Source organism: Macaca nemestrina, chromosome 8 (genome assembly GCF_043159975.1).
Source record: "Macaca nemestrina isolate mMacNem1 chromosome 8, mMacNem.hap1, whole genome shotgun sequence".
In the NCBI taxonomy this organism is placed as follows: Eukaryota; Metazoa; Chordata; class Mammalia; order Primates; family Cercopithecidae; genus Macaca; species Macaca nemestrina.
In genome coordinates, this window is record NC_092132.1 from 129,129,069 (window position 1) to 129,146,916 (window position 17,848).

Consider the following 17,848-nt stretch of genomic DNA (forward strand, 5'->3'; position numbering starts at 1 on the left):
TACATATTTCAAATCCGTATTATTTTAAAAGGAAGATCATAATGTACTCATGCTTTACACGTTTGTTTTATCATTTAAGAATCTATCGGGCCAGGAGCAGTGGCTCACGTCTGTAATCCCAGCACTTTGGGAGGCCGAGGTGGGGGGATCACGAGGTCAGGAGATGGAGACCATCCTGGCTAACATGTGAAACCCCATCTCGAAAAAATTAGCTGGGCATGGTGGTATGCGCCTGTAGTCCCAGCTACTCGGGAGGCTGCAGCAGGAGAATCGCTTGAACCTGTGAAGTGGAGGTGGAGGTTGCAGTGAGCCGAGATCACACCACTGCACTCCAGCTTGGATGACAGAGCAAGACCCCGTCTCAAAAAAAAAAAAAAAAAAAAAAAAGAGAATCTATCATGGTCCTCTTTCCTCATTAACATACCCTACATTTGAAATGACTGAATGTACATACTTGCACGTTCATTTTTGTCATACCTGATAGATTTTTTTTTCCATTAGATAACATTTCTAGATGAGGTATTACTGGACAAATGTGACACTTTTTCCTTTCCTTAAAATTTTTCTTTTTTGTTTTTATTCATACTGTCTATTTTTATCCTGAAGAATTTATATCTCCATTAGCATCAAAATTGAAATACAGGGCCAATTTTTGCCCAATATCATCAAAGGACAAAGATTTTTAATCTTTTTCAAATGTATAGGTAAAAGATGGTATGTGTGCATGTGTGTGTGTGCATGTGTGTGTATCAAAATTCTTTTGATAGTATGAAATTTTTTTTAATGTATTGACCATTTAAATTTTTCTTTTGTAAATTACCATTTTTGTTTTCTATTTTGGCTATTTATCATTCTTTTATTGATTTATAAAAGCTTTAACTGAGAAAGCTATTAACCTTTCATCTGTACTAAATGTAACCTTTTTGCCCGTTGTTTGCCTTTTTTAATTTTTTTCAATAAACAAAGTTTCTTTTAAAAATACATATGCTTAAATCTACAAACCTTTTATTTCTTCCTTAGAAACACATTTTAACAGTTGGGAAATACAGCTATTTCTGAAGGGTAGGAAAGTCACTGGGGTTGTGAGTGTTCCCTGCAAAGGTACGTGCTCTTTTGTGGTTTCTTCTATTTTTGATGGAACTGTTACGCTAGAAATCCAAACAGGGAATAATCTTATCTTTAGTGCTTAGCTGCCCAGGTAGCTAAGCACAGTGTCAACAAGGAAACACTCATCTCAGGAAACATCTCCCCCGAGATGACTGCTTCTTCTGCTAGTGACAGCAGATCATGATCCTAGATTTGCACACTCAATATTGTCATGAAGTCATCTGCTGTATTAGGTACAATCTTGCCATAGGAACCTGCTTCCCCAAGTCCTGAGGTCATTACTGCCCCAGAATTTTGCTGAACTTCTCATGAGTCTTCTCCAACAGAGACACAGCCCACCTCCATCTTCAGCCCTGCAGCTCTGAAATAAGGCAATTCTAAGAGCTAACTGCTCACAGAGCTGAACACCACTGTGCAGAGTCAGGGAAAAACTACACAGAGTGACGGCTCATAATCTAAACATCTTCACTGCAGTTAACGTTACCTCAAGTAGAGCACTCGAGATTGGATGATGAATCTAAACAAGTACTTCAAGGCTTTCAATGCAGCAAAAAGCAATTCAGTCTTGCTGGAGTCATCCGCATTAGCCACGTAGAAGTTCAGTACCTTGGAGAGTTTCCTTAGAAGAATGACAAAGAAAAATTAAGCCGATGAGCAACAGGATACTCTGAGGCTTGGGTAAGCTATCTAAGAGGGGAACGTGGCATACTGGAAGTAGAAGTCATAACTAATTATATCTTCTAGAATATGCCCTGAACAGCAAAATTAACTCTTTTCCAATTAAGTTTCCTCATCTGCCATCTAGGTTTGGAACTACCCTTCTGCTGAGAAATACTAGAAAAGGTTTCTTTCCCTTTGTGGGATTAAACAGGAGGGTTATGAAATGAAATGGTCGAAGTGACCCAAATTGCTAGGATATTTTAATCTCTGGTATGCAATTCTGACATCTTCAGATGCTCCCATAAAGGAGGGATTATGCCTGCCTACAGGAGTTGACTTAAAAGAAGCCTAATTCCTTTTATTCTGCCTCAATCCCTTGGGATCCATCAATACGGAGTCAGATAGAAACTTCATGGAGTGAAGAAAGAGGAGCTCAGTCAGACTCTCTGGAACATTCATGGTTCTAAGTATTCAATAGATAAAACTGTTCTGGGGTTTTAGGTTGCTCTTTGCGTCTTTCTAGAGTTTTTGGGCTAGGAATGGTCTTCATTTTGTGCTATCCCTTAGACTTTGGAGGGCACTGATATTTTCATCTCAAACCTTCCTTCTGGGAATCTTTGAGCTTTCCTATAATAATAACTATTATTATAGCTATAGTTATCTATATCACATATATAACTATAACAATTATTATTATTATTATTTAGACGGAGTCTCTCTGTCACCCAGGCTGGAATGCAGTGGCATGATCTCTGCCTCCCAGGTTCAAGCACCTGGCCGAATTATTATTTTTAAAACAGGAAACATATAGCATTGATCGAATCTTGCAAGTAAACCCAGATTACTACCACCTGGAGTGCTGTATTTGGCTCGGTTTGATCCCAGTGATGGGATTTCCTCATCTGTAGCTACCGCCCACCTGGATGTGAGGCTCCTGGGTGGAACGGCCACCATCACTGGTGTACTCGCTGACAGGTCACTGGGCAGCAATCTACATGATGTGGCCTAAGCCACTGTCATAAGAAGATCATCGACAAATCCAGCGACATTCCTATCACTATTTATCACATTCTGCACAATAACTGGAAGGCAACGGGGTGGGTGTGCCAGGTACATACAATGCCATGGTGAGTGCTCTGGGGAGGAATACGGAGTGGACTTTAGTTGCTTTCCTTAGTCAGGGGCCCATAAACCAATGATAGAAGGCAGGCTGCACTACAGAAAAGGTAGAGACCACTGCCTATTATGCAAAAGATGGGAAAAAGAAAACTTCTCATATCCTGTAAGTAATACATTTTACAAAGCATTTGTGGTACAGGGTTGAGGGCACGACCTTTTCTTCTATCAAACTTGGTCTTGTTTAATTCATGGTTTGATCTCCTTGATTCCCCACGCCAATCCCACTGACATCCAACCTCTAAGATCCTGAGTTGGGTCATTTGTCATTAATTTTGCTCTTTTTTTTTTTAATTTTCATTTTTAGATACAGGATCTTGCTCTGTCGCTCAGGCTGGGATGCAGTGGCATGATCACAGCTCACCGCAGCCTTGACCTCCATGGGCTTAAGCAATTATCTTGCCTAAGCCTCTCAAGTAGCTAGGACAACAGGTGTGCGCCACCACACCCGGGTAACTTTTTAATTTTTTGTAAAGACAGGTTCTCGTTATGTTGCCTAGGCTGGTCTTGAATTCCTGGCCTCAAGTAATCCTCCTGCCTTAGCCACACAAAGTGCTAGGATTGCAGGTATGAGCAACAATGCCTGGCCTATTCTGGATTCTTAAGGAGATTTCACCTTATCCAGAAGGAAGGCCCTGATCTTAGCCCCCTTTCCACAGTTAGAATATTTAGATGGTTCCCTTTTTCCACCAAGAAGCTTAGAATAGAGTTCTGCCTTACTAGGCACATTTACTGAACACAGGTCCCTCTCGTTTCTCAACAATCCAGCCCTAAAAGTACAAATCCAAAGATCCAACAACACGCAGTTCCCTCAGATCATACTTACACGTATGCCAAAGTGGCACTGAAGTGCTTGTAAATGTAGGTTTCAAGTACAGGATTAAAATGCTGGAACTTGATGTCTCCTATCAGTGAAATAATAAATACCTGCCAAAAGTGAAAAACAGAAATAGCAGCACTGCACAATCCCAAGTATTCTGTCAACAAGCTGGATTTTAACATCTCGGTGCCTTCTTTTCTCTCGGGATCTTTTCTGCAGCATTCCCCCTCTACCATTCCAGAGCTGATGTCAAGTCTTGAGGATTGTATTTATTTAACGTAAATAGAGAGACTATTACATGTCAGGCACTGTGCTAAATGCTGTGAAGAAACCAATTCAAGCCAGAATCCCCGGCCTCAGGGAGCTGACTAGGTATCTCAAAGACAGGAGAGTCGGTGCCCAGATAACCTAAGGGGCAGGAGGAAGGAGGCTATGGAAAGGGGTTTTCTCTAATCCAAGGATGCAGCTAATGAAACATTCCACGACATTTTTCTCCTGGGTACACTATGAGTGCCCCCAATAACAACTTCACCAGAGTTTCATCTCCCAATTACCCCTTGTATATTCCCGTGCACTGCCATCAGGCACATGACCTAAAATTAGCCACACTGCCCTGCTTAAGACAGAGGAGTCAAAAGCAAAGGGCATTTGGGATTTCCATCTATGCCCACTGCCAGCTGCTCTGTCCCTCAGGAATCTATTTCCTTGTCCCACAGCATCCATAACCACTGTCTCTCTTTCCCATAAACCCGAGTCCAACCAGTTGGATCTCAACTAGGTGGCGTTTTCTTTATCTTAAACCGTAGCTTTAATACTCTGATTATTTCTTAAACTGACTAGTTTCTTCAAGCTGGTGAATCCCCTAAAGCTGCAACTGACCTTCCTCCTCAGCTGTGGCATTCAGGAAAAATCCTGTCCTGAACTTTCACCCCACCAAGGTGAAAATGATGCTTGCTTTGGGCCTTTCAGCTTCTTCCCCTCCACCCTCACCTCTGGCCTTCCCAGATTCTGATATCGCTTATCCCTATTCTGATTTCAATTCTTGCAATGGGTTGAAGGTTTAAGTGCTTTGTGTGACAAACTCAATTGTCTGCTGGGTTGAATATTTTGCCTAATGAGGCTCAGATTCACCTCTGACTTGTGAATTCAGTCTCCCTTGCATAAACACACCAGTGCACACACACACACACACAACACGTAACAATCCTCCAGACAATGGTAATGTGAGTTAAAATGATTCCTGATTTCTAATAAAAATAAAACACCTTATTTTCTCTAATAAGAAAGAGCATATCAAAAAGTGAGATCTAACAGGAAACAAACAAATAAAGGCCTGAAATATAAGTCATTGTTTCTAATTATAATTCTAGGAATTCAGCCTAACACAATAACCAGAGAGATGAAAACAAATATTTATGTGAGAAGATATTCACACAATCACTTATAATAGTATAATATTGAAAACTATAAAGTTACAGCAATAAACACCAGGTAATATGTTTAACTGCTTACCAGTGCATCAAACACAAGGAAGTCATAGGTTTCACTGTCTGACATTTCCATCATTATGTTAAAAAGTGCATCTAGTGTATCTTGCAAAAACTGAAGATAAGAAAAACAGAGAGGTTATTTTGATGCTTTCATAGATACCATAGCAATCTGGGGACAACTAGGTTTAAATCAAAGAGGTTTAAAATAGCATTTTTTTAAAAACTGGCACACTTGTTTAACAACGTAGATAAGTTTTATATTTACAATGAATGGTTTAATTTTAAATGTTGAACCAATTAAGTATAATAGGTATAATAGGTATATGTATGTATGTACGTATGTTTCTAACTATGAATACATAAACGTACCTTAACAATCTCTCCTCCATCCACTTCCATTAACTTCTTTAGGTTGTGTTTAATGTTCTGGGAGTTGGAACGCCAATTTAACAAACCTAACAGGTCAACTAGGAAGAACATTAGACACAAACATTAGACACAGGTGAGACAGAACAACCCAGACCATTTCAGGACATAGCTAAAGAATTCTCTAGAACAGGTAATTGCTCTTAATAGTGGCTAATTCAAGATGCCTTATGTATTCTTTTACTATCTCCCATCCAAGTCGGGGAAAACCTTGTGGTCCTCTTTCATTCTTCAAAGAGAAAAAAATTAACTATTAATGCATAAGAACTTAAAAGAATATCTGACTGAAACTAACATTTCTCAAATAATAACATCATGGTCATAAGAAGTAAAGCTAAGAAGCATGCTTATGTAACCTTCCTACTTCTAATTTGCTGCCTTACTTAACTTGTCCCTTATCACTACCTATGTCTGGGTGGATTCAGAGGGAAGGAAGAAACAGGTATGTGTGCATCTCTCTCTCTCTCCATATATATGTGTGTGTGTGTTTGTATATATATATGCATTAATTTATTTCAACATCATGACCACACAGATTTTATTTTTCCCATCTTTTAGATGAGGAAACCGAGGCTTTGTGAAGTTAAATTACATGTCTTAGGAGAGGCAGAAATGGAATTTTATTACATATTTATCTGATTTGTAAAACCAACTCCTTGCTATTCTATCATACTGTTTTCCCCAGAGCTCTTTGAAGAAATAGACAAGCAAATCAGACAGGTGGCTACTTCAAAGAAAAGGTGGAACAGATTCATAGCCCTTAGGATAAGTCTGGGATAAAAATATTAAGGCATTTTTTGACTTACAATGGAGAATTTTGAAACTTTAAGCCACTTACAGCTTTAATAAATGTTGAGCTATTAAAAATGCCAAAGAGGCTGGGCGCAGTGGCTAATGCCTGTAATCCCAACACTTTAGGAAGCTAAGACGGGAGGATTACTTGAGTTCAGGAGTTCAAGACCAGCCTGAGTAACATGGAGAGACCCTGTCTCTATTAAGAAATATAAAAGTGTCACAGAGAAACTGCAGTTATCTGGACTGTGACTGTATTATCACCTAGTTTAGTACATCAAGCTACTATTTCTATTCAGAGCATTATCTAGTAAATGTAGCAATACATTTTTTTTTTTTTTTTTTTTTGAGAGACAAGGTCTCGCTCTGACACCCAGGCTGGGGTGCAGTGGTACAATCTCACACGGTGGTGCAATCTCGCAATCTCGGCTTATTGCAACCTCCGCCTCCCGGAATCAAGTATTCCTCCCACCTCAGCCTCCAGAGTAGTTGGGACTACAAGTGCACCACCACACCTGGCTAATTTTGTATTTTTTGTAGAGAAGGGCTTTCACCATGTTGCCCAGGTTGGTCTTGAACTCCCGAGCTTCAAGCAAGCCTCCTGCTTCGGCCTCCCAAAGTGCCTCCCAAAGGAATTACAGGTGGGAGCCAGGGCACCCGGTTGATATTTTTCAATCAATGAATTTGTAGAAATATATAAGTCATTACACGTGTATTTTTCACAAATAGTCAAAGTGCTTCATGAGGGTGTTTATCAGTTTGCCTATTGTTTAGGCCCAGGGAAACTGCCAAAACCTAATGCCTAAGGATTCCTTGTGTCTACAGAATAAACTTCCAATGAAACACAGAGAATGTAATAAGGCCCCAACTATGTCACTCCAGCACACCCCAACCACCACTATTCTCTTTTACCCTTTAGCAGTCAGAGAAATCTAATCACCACAGCCCATCCATGGCAGGTTCTGAAATATCTGTGTGTCTTTGTGTGTATTTTTCTCTTTGCCTGATATACCCAGAAATACTATGTATTTGGTAAGATGTATTTGGTGTCTCCTTGACTCTTCCCATAGTTTTGAGCCATTTGAAGGCAGGAACCATATAGTGTTCATTCTTTTATCTCGCCATAGTACTAGATATCTATTAGGTGTTCAATACATGTCTGATGAAGGCATAAATGAATGAATGGAAAGGGAACCAGCAACTCTAAGGAAGCTGGTAATATGCTTAACCCAGTCATTAATGTATTCATTCATTCAGCAGGTAATTAACATAGGTGCAACGCTAGGCCTTCCACTAGGCACTGTCCACTTCCATATTCTCCAGCTCTGACTTCTGCCACAGGCTAGTCAAAGGTATTGCTCGTTCCATCACTTGACTCATAGCCGCTGGAGGAAAACAATTTAGTCGCTTCACCAGGGGTGAATAATCACCCAGCAGCTTCAGCCCCGACAAAGTACCCAAGTATCATCCCAGAGGTTTATTTCCTAGTGATGCCCGCACGCCAGATCACGGCTCACATAGGAAAATATTTTGGCATCTGGTGAACTCTTAGGTCTTAGGACCAGGAAAGCGGTGACACAGGGTTACCGAAAGAGCCCCAGGCTCGCTGTGTTTCTAAGATGTACACAGGTTTACCCACGTAGCTCTAATTTTTTTTCTTGCTGTGCAGTGTCTATTCAATTGCACGGGTGTACACAGTTTGTTTATCCGCTCTGCTGCTGATAAACACTTGGGCTGTTTCTAGTTTTTTTCTACCATAAGCAATTCTGCTATGAACATTCTCATATGTCTCCTGGTATACAGGTAGAGCAGCTTCTCTAGGGTAGAAAACTAAGGTGGGATTTCTGGGGCATCAGGAAGAATATCTTCAGCCATATTAAGTATTATCCAAAGTCACTGTCCCCATTTTACATTCTCGTCAGAAATGTGTAAGAATCCGGGATACTTCAAATCTTCAGTAACGCTGAGTAAAAGCGAAAGTTACACAAGAATTCACACAGGACACAAGACTTCAATTAGTTCAATTATTAACTACATTAATACTGTAGGCTGTACAATACTGCATACATGAAAATTGCTAAGAGAATAGATTCAAGTGTTCTCACCACTGAAAAATAAGGTGGTATGCAAAAGTCACCAGCTGCAGGAGATTACTGAACACTTGAAATGTGGCTAGGGCAACTAAGGGACTGACTCATAATTTAATTTATTTATATAAAATAAAAACTATGCAAAATGAAACGATATACTTTAAGGGCTACAGATGTGGCAAAACTATAAAGAGAAGTGAGGGCATGAGAATCCCCAAATTTAGGGTAGTAATTGCCTTCTACCCTAGGAAGAGAATTTAAGAACATGTACTTTTAAAAAGGAAAGTACAACAAAGCTATTCAGACTCAAAAGGTTAAAAGTCACTGGAGTTTGTAACAAACCGATCTTGGAAACTCCAACTGCAAAACGACAAACTGTAAACTGTTTGGAGCTACAAAGAGCTGTTTTCAAAATCCAAGTCCACCACTTAAGAGCTTAAGAAAGATTTTTTTGCCACTTTAAAACTCAATTTTCTGGTCAATGAGCTGGAAATGATCATGGCAAAGTTGGTGCTGGAGGGTGAAATGACGGACGAGTATGAATCTCCTGGCCCAAGGCCACACACCTCTGGGGACCTGCACATTCCTCTCTTTTTCCTGGAAAAACAAATCTATTCTTACCTCCCACTGGGCCCAGAAACCAATGATCCCACACAAACTGGTCTGTTTTAGTATCGAAAAAACAAATCAAGTAAACAAAAAAGAATCTCCAAGATCTGTCTGTTAAAACTCCAGTGGCTTTTAACCTTTTGAGTCTGAATAGCTCTCCTCAGGCGAAGGAGGAATGCCTTTGCGCGCCCTCTCAGCGAGAACACAGCTACCCTCTCTACTCAGTCAACGCCCTCAGAGTTAGCCGATGACTTACTAATGCTCTTCAGCGTTTTATTAAATCAAATTCATTCTTTATAATTTCCATCAAGTCAGAAAAAAGCAGATGCATGAATAATCTACAATCATTTGTCCCTGGAATACCCCATTTTCCCCGATGCTCACGATGCCTTTGCCAAGTCTCCATCTTTCCCTTTCTTGTCCCCTGGTCCCTCTCCCTGCTCCCAGTCCATTTGGATAGCAGGTCACTCCTCTCTGATTCAGACGAGGCTTGCCTTTTTAAACCTTCTTTGTAATAAGATATTACTTCTGACTTTTTTTGTATGTGTTATGATGAGTTTGTCTTTTTTTAAATCAAAACATCAGGAATGAGGATGACAAAGTAAAGCATACAGTGTCATCCAAAGGAGCATTCTGTGATGATGAAATGTACATCCGTCTGCCCAGCACAAAAGTTAGCAGCTGCAGGAGACCAGAGTGCTCGAAATGTGACTAGGGCAACTAGCGGACTGATTTATACTTTGTTTTTATTAATAAAATTTAATTAACAAATAAAAATTGTATATATTTACAGTGTACAACATGATGCTTTGATACACACACACATTGTAGAAGGGTAAATCAAGGTAATTAACATACACATTACTTATTTTTTGGTGGTGAGAACACTTAAAATCTACTCTCTTAGCAATTTTCAAGTATACACTATATTATTAACTATAGCCACGAGGATATATGACAGATCTCTTGAACTTACCCTCTTGTCTAGTGGAACTTTTGTACCTTTTGTCCAACTTCTCCTGAATCGCCCCACCCTCCAATTGTAATTAATTTAAATTTTACAAGCTACATGTATCTGGGGGCTACCGTATCAAGACAGTACAGGCTAGTTAAGAACATTCAGAAGCTGGGGTGAAGTAGGTATACCAGCAAATGAAAGGTCTACACTGAGAACTGCAACTTGTCAGGAAACCCTGCATTTTTGACATGGAGATAACAAACAATGTAACAACAAGGTTATCGCTAACAGAAATCCCTTTTGCTTTTCATTACTAGTAATTTCACAAACTTTTATTCTTGTTTTCTTTATTCCTCTTTGATCTGTAGTCCAGAAAGGATTATCTACTAGATGTTCTAAGTGTTATCCCTTTTAAATATCCCTTGACAGTTTTAAAATAATATTAATGCTTTATATAGTATACTACCATACTTAGTTCAAAGAATAACATTTTGACATTTCATAGTTAAAAATTTGGAAAATACCAAAAAGAGTAAAGAAAACAAGAATTATCAAACTTTGAGTTGATCCTATTCGTCTTTTTCTGTGTACAAATAATGATGATCGTGATAGCTGACATTACAGTGTTCACTATATAGATCGAATGCTATTTTGTTTTTATTTTAATTTACTGCATTCTTTGAAATAGATACTATTATCACTCCCATTTTAAAGACAAGGAAACCAGTTCACAGAGATATCAAGTCACTTGCCCAAGATGAAACAGCTAATAAGTAGCAGAGCTGGGATTTGAAGCCAGGCAATCTGGCTGCAGATTGCTCACATATACCCAAACAAAACTGGGATCATACTGTGTACAGTGTTAAAAAGTTCACTGTGTCCTTCACTATGTTTTGAAATACCATATTTAGCAGCTGCATATATGTCGTCACTTAATTATAAAATGTGGTTAAACTGATCCCAACTATCAGACATTTGGGTGGTTTCCAGTACTTCCCTGTTACAAATAAGAGGGAAATAACATCTTTGTACATAAATCTTCATGCACATCTCTCATCGTTTACTTTGTACTACTTTAAGTTCTGCTTCCAGGAGTCAAATCACAGGCTCAAAGGGTCGGAAGACATTTAAAATCCTTGATATGCCTTCTAAATTATCCTCCATAAATATTGCACCCATTAACCTACCAGCAGTTAATTGTTAATAGATTCACTTTGTCCATAACAAGGGTATGTTGCTGATGGTTCTGTCACATCTTCTATGTTTCTGGCTTCATTTTTAGTGAGCATGCTTTTATTTGCACATACGGATTAGCCCTAAACTTCACTCTGTTGAGTCTAGCCACTCGTCCAAGTTGAAATACAATCCTTATTGTTTTTTGTCAACCATGATTTGTCAAAACAAACCTAATACTGAGCCCTTCTAAAGATCAGGGATCTGATACCTGGGTTTACCCTGTAACTACACTGTTTTGTCTATCTTTGCACCCCTTAAGGCAGAGCTCTTGCCTGTACCTCACTCTAACTGTCTACAAGGCCAAAGGCACCAGTCTCTACACAGCATACGGGAGACAGAATTTCTAGCTCAAGTCCCCTAGGTAGCTCCTTCTTGGTTTACTACATCCAGTAGGGCTCCTTACACATCACTTAAGTTAAATAAATAAGAAGTTGATATTGGCTATCAAACGCCATAATCTACACAAGAGAGTTTAAAATTGATATCAGAGATTTGAAGGAAAAACCAAATGAAGCCCTCTTTGAACTATTCAGCTGAATTTATGAAAATCCCTGACTGCTTGGGAAAAAATGGGGAAGAGAAGAATATACAACAGAAAGAGAGAACTCAAACAGGAAGCCCTGCTATACTTTTTGGACAGGAGACTGATTATATTCTTTGCCAGGCTCCTCTTGTTATTACCAACATCTCTTCCTGCATATACTATACAGAATGCACTATCAAGGAACATATGGCTTTTGAATTTTACAGTTGCTGTTAATAAATACACTTATAGGTTTTATGATATTGAAATACTAAAATGTTTTTCATCCTGCTTTAAAGTGGACAATGAAACTTCCGAAGAAGCTGTGCAATGTGATCAGTTCTACCCAGAATACCACTTGAAAAGCAGAGAGCAGAATCCAACTGGCCAACATCCTACCTTATAAGACTCAGCCCCATATGGTCCAGCCCTGTGAGCCTAACCAAGGAGCCCAGGAAGGCTGAGTGGGAAGCTTATTTGTGTCAATGTATTCACCATCCTACCGTTCTGGGTGAGCTTTGTGGAGCAGATGAGGGTGGCAATCTGAAAGCTGTCTTTAGTGTTATCCTTGCTTGGGGTGAAGGTGACCAGGTTTTTGGATGCTTGAAGTTCTTTTTCTTCCATCTCCATCTTGGTCCCAGGCAGGGTCAGGTAGAATTTAGCATCTTCCATTTTTTTGTTGTCACCCTAAAAAGGAAGCATGTTAGGAACACCCAATGATGGCCAACATCTCTTATTTGCAAATAAAAACAATTTCTATCATGCATTTCCAGCGTGAGAAGCGTGGCTTTATCAAATTATCCTGAAGATCCCTTCCAACTCTGAGATGCTATGATATCTCTCCGCAAACACTGAGCCCAGAAATAATTTCATGATTGAATGGAAACAGAGTAAGTTGTGAATTCGAAACCAGAATATCCTAGTCTCTGTTAGAGGAAATAAATATATTGCAGAATAAGGTTAAATTTCATTTTCTTCAGTCTCTAAATGGGGACAATTATACTTTATTGGGTTGATGGTTGATGGAAGAAGAAATAGCTTGCCATCCCTTCCAAAATGATTCATAAACTAACAGGTTAAGAAAAATATTCATCAGGTAGATGTATCTCAAAAGAGCAGCCAACTGTGGGGAAACCCCCAGATATTGTTGGACAAATGAGATCTTCCAGCATCTACTTTAGACTCTAAAATCTCAGTAGAAGTGGGAGCTCAGTACCAGTTGGAAGAGAAGAACAAAAACTCTCAGGGAAGGAAGGAAGGCCCCCAGAGCAGAGAAATGGTATGTGGCTCATGGTGACAGGAAAACCACATCCACCACATGCTACTGAAGCCCAACGGTGCACCTGTCCATGTGCCATGCAGGACGCAAAGAGCAGATGATGAGAGGCCGACCCCTTACCATTCCCTGCTAGGGAACACCATTTGCAGGAGAGGGTAACAGCCTCCTTAGAAGACTCAGTAATAATGCAACTCACTCTCTCCAGAAAGGAGGTGGGAAACCACAAAGCTGGAGGGCCCAGAGCCTTCCGAGTTTCTAGATTTTAATGGGCAAGTACAGATAGCTCTAGAAGGGTTTCTGATGTTTGTACAAATAAATGTGAAAGGAGCCTTAAACGCCATTTGAAAGGGAGTAAATATTTTTCTCAGCCATTTTCTGTTAGCACCACCTTATAAACCACCAGATCGTGCCTCCCATCCTGCAGAGTGGTGCCATCCGGGTTCATCAGCTTCACGAAGGCCAACCCAAATGCTCGCTCTGATTTATCTCTGGCTGAAAAAGCAGAAAGACATGTCTGAGCAGTGCAGAAAGACACCAGGAGGCGATGGCTATGACAGATGATTTCACATTTTGCTTGGGGGTGTGGCGTTCAACCATATTCTAATAAGCACAATTCAGCAAATTGCAGTAAGACACGTACCGTGTGCCAATGAAACTGCCTGGCACCCCCAAGTAGGCTACCCTCTTCCTACATCCCCTAATAAATGAGACCAGCATCTACCCAGTCATCCAAATCGGAAATGTGGGTGTTGACACCAACTCCACCCCATGTCAACTCCATGTCCTAAATAGCTCTGGAGCCTGTCTCTTCTCTCTCTTGCTGTCTTGCTGTCCCTTCCTGACTTCAGGCCAACCTCACCTCTTCTCTTTATTTCTACAGGACCTTCCCAATGCACCTCTCTGTCTCCAGGCTCTCCCAGCCAACACATTCTCTACATTGGAATGAGGTTTCCCAAGTCCAATCCAATCATGTCAACCATCCTGCTTCAAAACACTTGAATGAGAGATCTCAATTTATGTTGCTCTAAAACAGGCTCTGCAAGATATTTATTCTACTCTAGGGTTTAAGGTGCTGCCCAAGGTTTCTTCCCCCTTCCTCCCCAGAATACCAGCTCCAGTGCTAGGAAAGAAGATCTGTGTGCCCTGTGGCGGCTGGGAGGAGGGTGCGGCTTCATGAGGAGGCAAAGCACCTCTCTCTTGGTCTTCGGGGCCAGTCTCTGAACTCACTGGGTCCCCTGCTTCAGTGGCTCTGATTGCCTGTTCTCATCATAGGCACGGCTCTGTGGTCTGCTGTGACTCTCGGGTCCCCACACTGGTGGAGCAGTCATCCATTGTATGATTTTACCTCAGTTTGTTTATCCATTCTCCTACTGATGGGGATTTAGGCTATTCTAGTGTTGGAGTACTATGGGTAAAGCTGTTATGAACATAGACCAACTCCTCCCAAAATCTCAAAACCAGAAACCACCCTTGAATTGCACCTCCTTAACATGGTTGAAAAGCATCTTCAGCCTTTGTGACCTGGCTCCAGCCTAGCTAGAATCAGACTGCCTGGGTGCTAACCCAGCCTGGTCATATGCTAGCCTTGTGACCGCGGGCAAGTACCTAACCTCTCCGTGCCTTAGTTTCTTTATGTATAAACGTAGATAAAAGTAGAATGTACCTTATTATATTATTGTGGATACTAAACAGGACCATGCACAAATATAGCTTCACATAATATTTCTTTCTTTTTTTTTTTTTTTTTGAGACAGAGTCTCGCTCTGTCGCCCAGGTTGGAGTGCAGTGGTGCGATCTCGGCTCACTGCAAGCTCCGCCTCCTGGGTTCACACCATTCTCCTGCCTCAGCCTCCCAAGTAGCTGGGACTGCAGGTGCCCGCCACCACGCCCAGCTAATTTTTTGTATTTTTAGTAGAGACGGGGTTTCACCATGTTAGCCAGGATGGTTTTGATTTCCTGACCTCATGATCCGCCTGCCTCAGCCTCCCAAAGTGCTGGGATTACATGTGTGAGCCACCGCGCCCAGCCTCACACATTATTTCATACAAACTTCATCTTTGTTCATTGTTAATTGATAATTGTTAGTTATGCAGAACCATATGAAATGGCTGATATTTGGCCATTTAGACCTAAAAAATGGCAATTTCACATGATTCAACCTGATACTATTATTGCTCCACTGGTCCTGCTTTAGCCTTACTGAGCTCATTTGGGTTCTCCAAACATGGTTTTCCCCCCACCCTTCACTGGGCTAATTTCTACTCTCCTTCAAGTCTCAGCTAAGATGTAGGAAGTTATATGCATAAATCCCCCAGACTGGGTAAGGTACTGTGCTACGTATCCATTACAAGTCTTTGCCCCTTGTAATATACACATCACACTATTCCATACATAACCACCCACTTTTTTCATTTATCTTCCTAACCAGACCACAAAGAATCTACGTGGCAGTGTCCAGCTGGCTGTCATAGACCAGGGCCTCGCCTGCAGCCTGCTGTGTAGATGGTGTTCAACACATGCATTTTTGGAAGGAGGGGTTACATTTTTATGCAGTGCTAAATGAGAATAAGAAGCTTCCAGAAATTTTGTGATCGGTCTGAAAACAATCAGTTTTCTTCTCTGCTCACACTTTAGTGCAGCCATTTCAAGAACTGTGACCTAAGACTTGAAATAGTTTTTTCACGAGAAAAATGACAATTTGGGGGGACAAGTGACTAAACAGTTTTCTTGCTACTGCAACATAGCAACATACATTGTGAATGTCTAGGAGGGGGATACAAGGTATATACAGCCTTTCCTATACCTATTTGATTGTGAAACACAACACTTTTTGTTACAGAACATCTAGTAGCAGCTTAGAGCAGGGGACCTCAAAGCCCAGGCCATGAACCCATACCAGTCTGTGGCCTGTTAGGAACTGGGCTACACAGCAGGAGGTAAGTGGCGGACCAGCAAGCAAAGCTCCATCTGTCTTTACAGCTGCTCCCCACTGCTCACATTACCACCTGAGCTCTGCCTCCTGTTGGATCAGCAGCACCATTAGATTCTCACAGGAGCCGAACCCTATTGTGACCTGTGCATGCAAGGGATCTAGGTTGCACACTCCTTGTGCAAATCTAACGCCTGATGATCTGAACTGTCTAGTTGCAGGAAAACAAGCTCAGGGCTCCCACTGATTCTACACTACAGTGAGTTGTATAATTATTTCATTATATAGTACAATGTAATAAGAATAAAGAAAACAACAAATGTAATGTGCTTGAGTTACCCTGAAACCATCCCCGCTCCTGGTCCTTGGAAAAATTGGCTTTCACGAAACCAGTCTCTGGGTGCCAAAGATTGAGGACTGCTGTCTTTGAGAATATTAATGTTCACAAAACACATTTTGAGGAAATCCTAATATAGAGTGATAACACAGACCTTGCAAGCCCAGCAAAATTCATTATGCTGATTTCCTTAGCACCAGTGAGTTACAAAAGAAAGTTGCCAAGTCTCTAGTTTCCAAATATCTTGTTCTCCAGATTCACAAGAGGGTTGTCAAGCCAGAGCAAATTTTTTTTAAGTGGAAATATGTCATAGACCTCTTAATACTTACATTCCTGAGATGACCTGTGTCGGAAGGTAAATCTTATATGGCAGCGTGTGACCTCTTCTATAGCAATGGATACCTGTGTCATAGTAAGAAATTAATAGTTTACAGACACAAAGTACTTTGCATGCATGGTTTATTTCATGGAATTAGGCTCAATTTTGTACTCTCCACAGCACAAATTACTAGAGAGTGAGACTTGGTATAGGTTTCATTCAAAGGAGACTGAGCTATTTTCAAATCAAAAGAATCTCAGATCATCTTGCTGTTTATCACAGATTCTGAGCATAGAGATAATGTGAATTTCTAGCATTTTCTGAAGTAAGAGACAGTAATACTTCAGAGGGGAAATACTGGTACTTTGAGGTCTATACAGGACCCTTCAGACTGCAAGATGTGTATAAATACAGTAATAATTGGATCTATAAGATCTAATTATTCCATAAAGAGGGGGAAAGATAATAATTAGGGCTCATAAAGCAGCTTTCTGCTGCTTACATATCCACAGGGGAGAGAAGAAACAGGGCCTTGGGGCACTCAAATGAGCAGAGATTTGTGGTGTGCAGTTAAATTACAGCATGATTATACAATGGAACCTCATGCAAGCATCTAAAATACATATCTGAAGAATTTATAAGCATTGAGATAAGCAGTTTTAAAAAGCACAATATAAATTTCTATCAACAGCATCATTCAAAACATATGAACTATATAAAACTGTTGAAAATGGTTAATTCTAAATTGAGATATATGAATGCAATTAAAACAATTTTTTTTTTTTTCTATGAAGCACTCGTGTGACTTCGACAACCAGAAAGAGCTGATGGAGCCTGGGATTCAGAAGAAGTGGACTCTAGTTCAGGCCCTGATACCAGTCAGCTCTAGGATCTTAGGAAGTCACCGAACTTTGAACCTCAGTACCTAATCAGAAAGATGGCATTACAACACCTGCTTGTTCTAGTTGCAGAGCCCTTGTGGGGCTCAAAGGAGATGACTGATCTGAAAAGCACTTTGGAATGTGTAATACACATATTGAAGTTGAAAAGAGGCCCAGAACACTTGGTGAGAGGCCAAGAAGAAAAAAATGTTAGGA

General features: G+C 40.5%; 1 protein-coding gene across 4 annotated transcripts in view; it reads right to left on the reverse strand.

Moving 5' to 3' along the window:
- The window catches only part of LOC105482043 (dedicator of cytokinesis 5), a 232,257-nt gene that overhangs the window by 76,078 nt on the left and 138,331 nt on the right, over nucleotides 1-17,848 (reverse strand). For all 4 annotated transcript variants that reach the window (XM_071068478.1, XM_071068477.1, XM_071068476.1 and 1 more), the window contains 7 exons: nucleotides 16,762-16,834; nucleotides 13,555-13,658; nucleotides 12,391-12,574; nucleotides 5,623-5,720; nucleotides 5,276-5,365; nucleotides 3,770-3,870; nucleotides 1,592-1,726 (listed from right to left, as the gene is read on the reverse strand). In XM_071068478.1, the coding sequence (XP_070924579.1) occupies nucleotides 1,592-1,726; nucleotides 3,770-3,870; nucleotides 5,276-5,365; nucleotides 5,623-5,720; nucleotides 12,391-12,574; nucleotides 13,555-13,658; nucleotides 16,762-16,834 (785 nt within the window). The remainder of the gene's footprint in view (nucleotides 1-1,591; nucleotides 1,727-3,769; nucleotides 3,871-5,275; nucleotides 5,366-5,622; nucleotides 5,721-12,390; nucleotides 12,575-13,554; nucleotides 13,659-16,761; nucleotides 16,835-17,848) is intronic.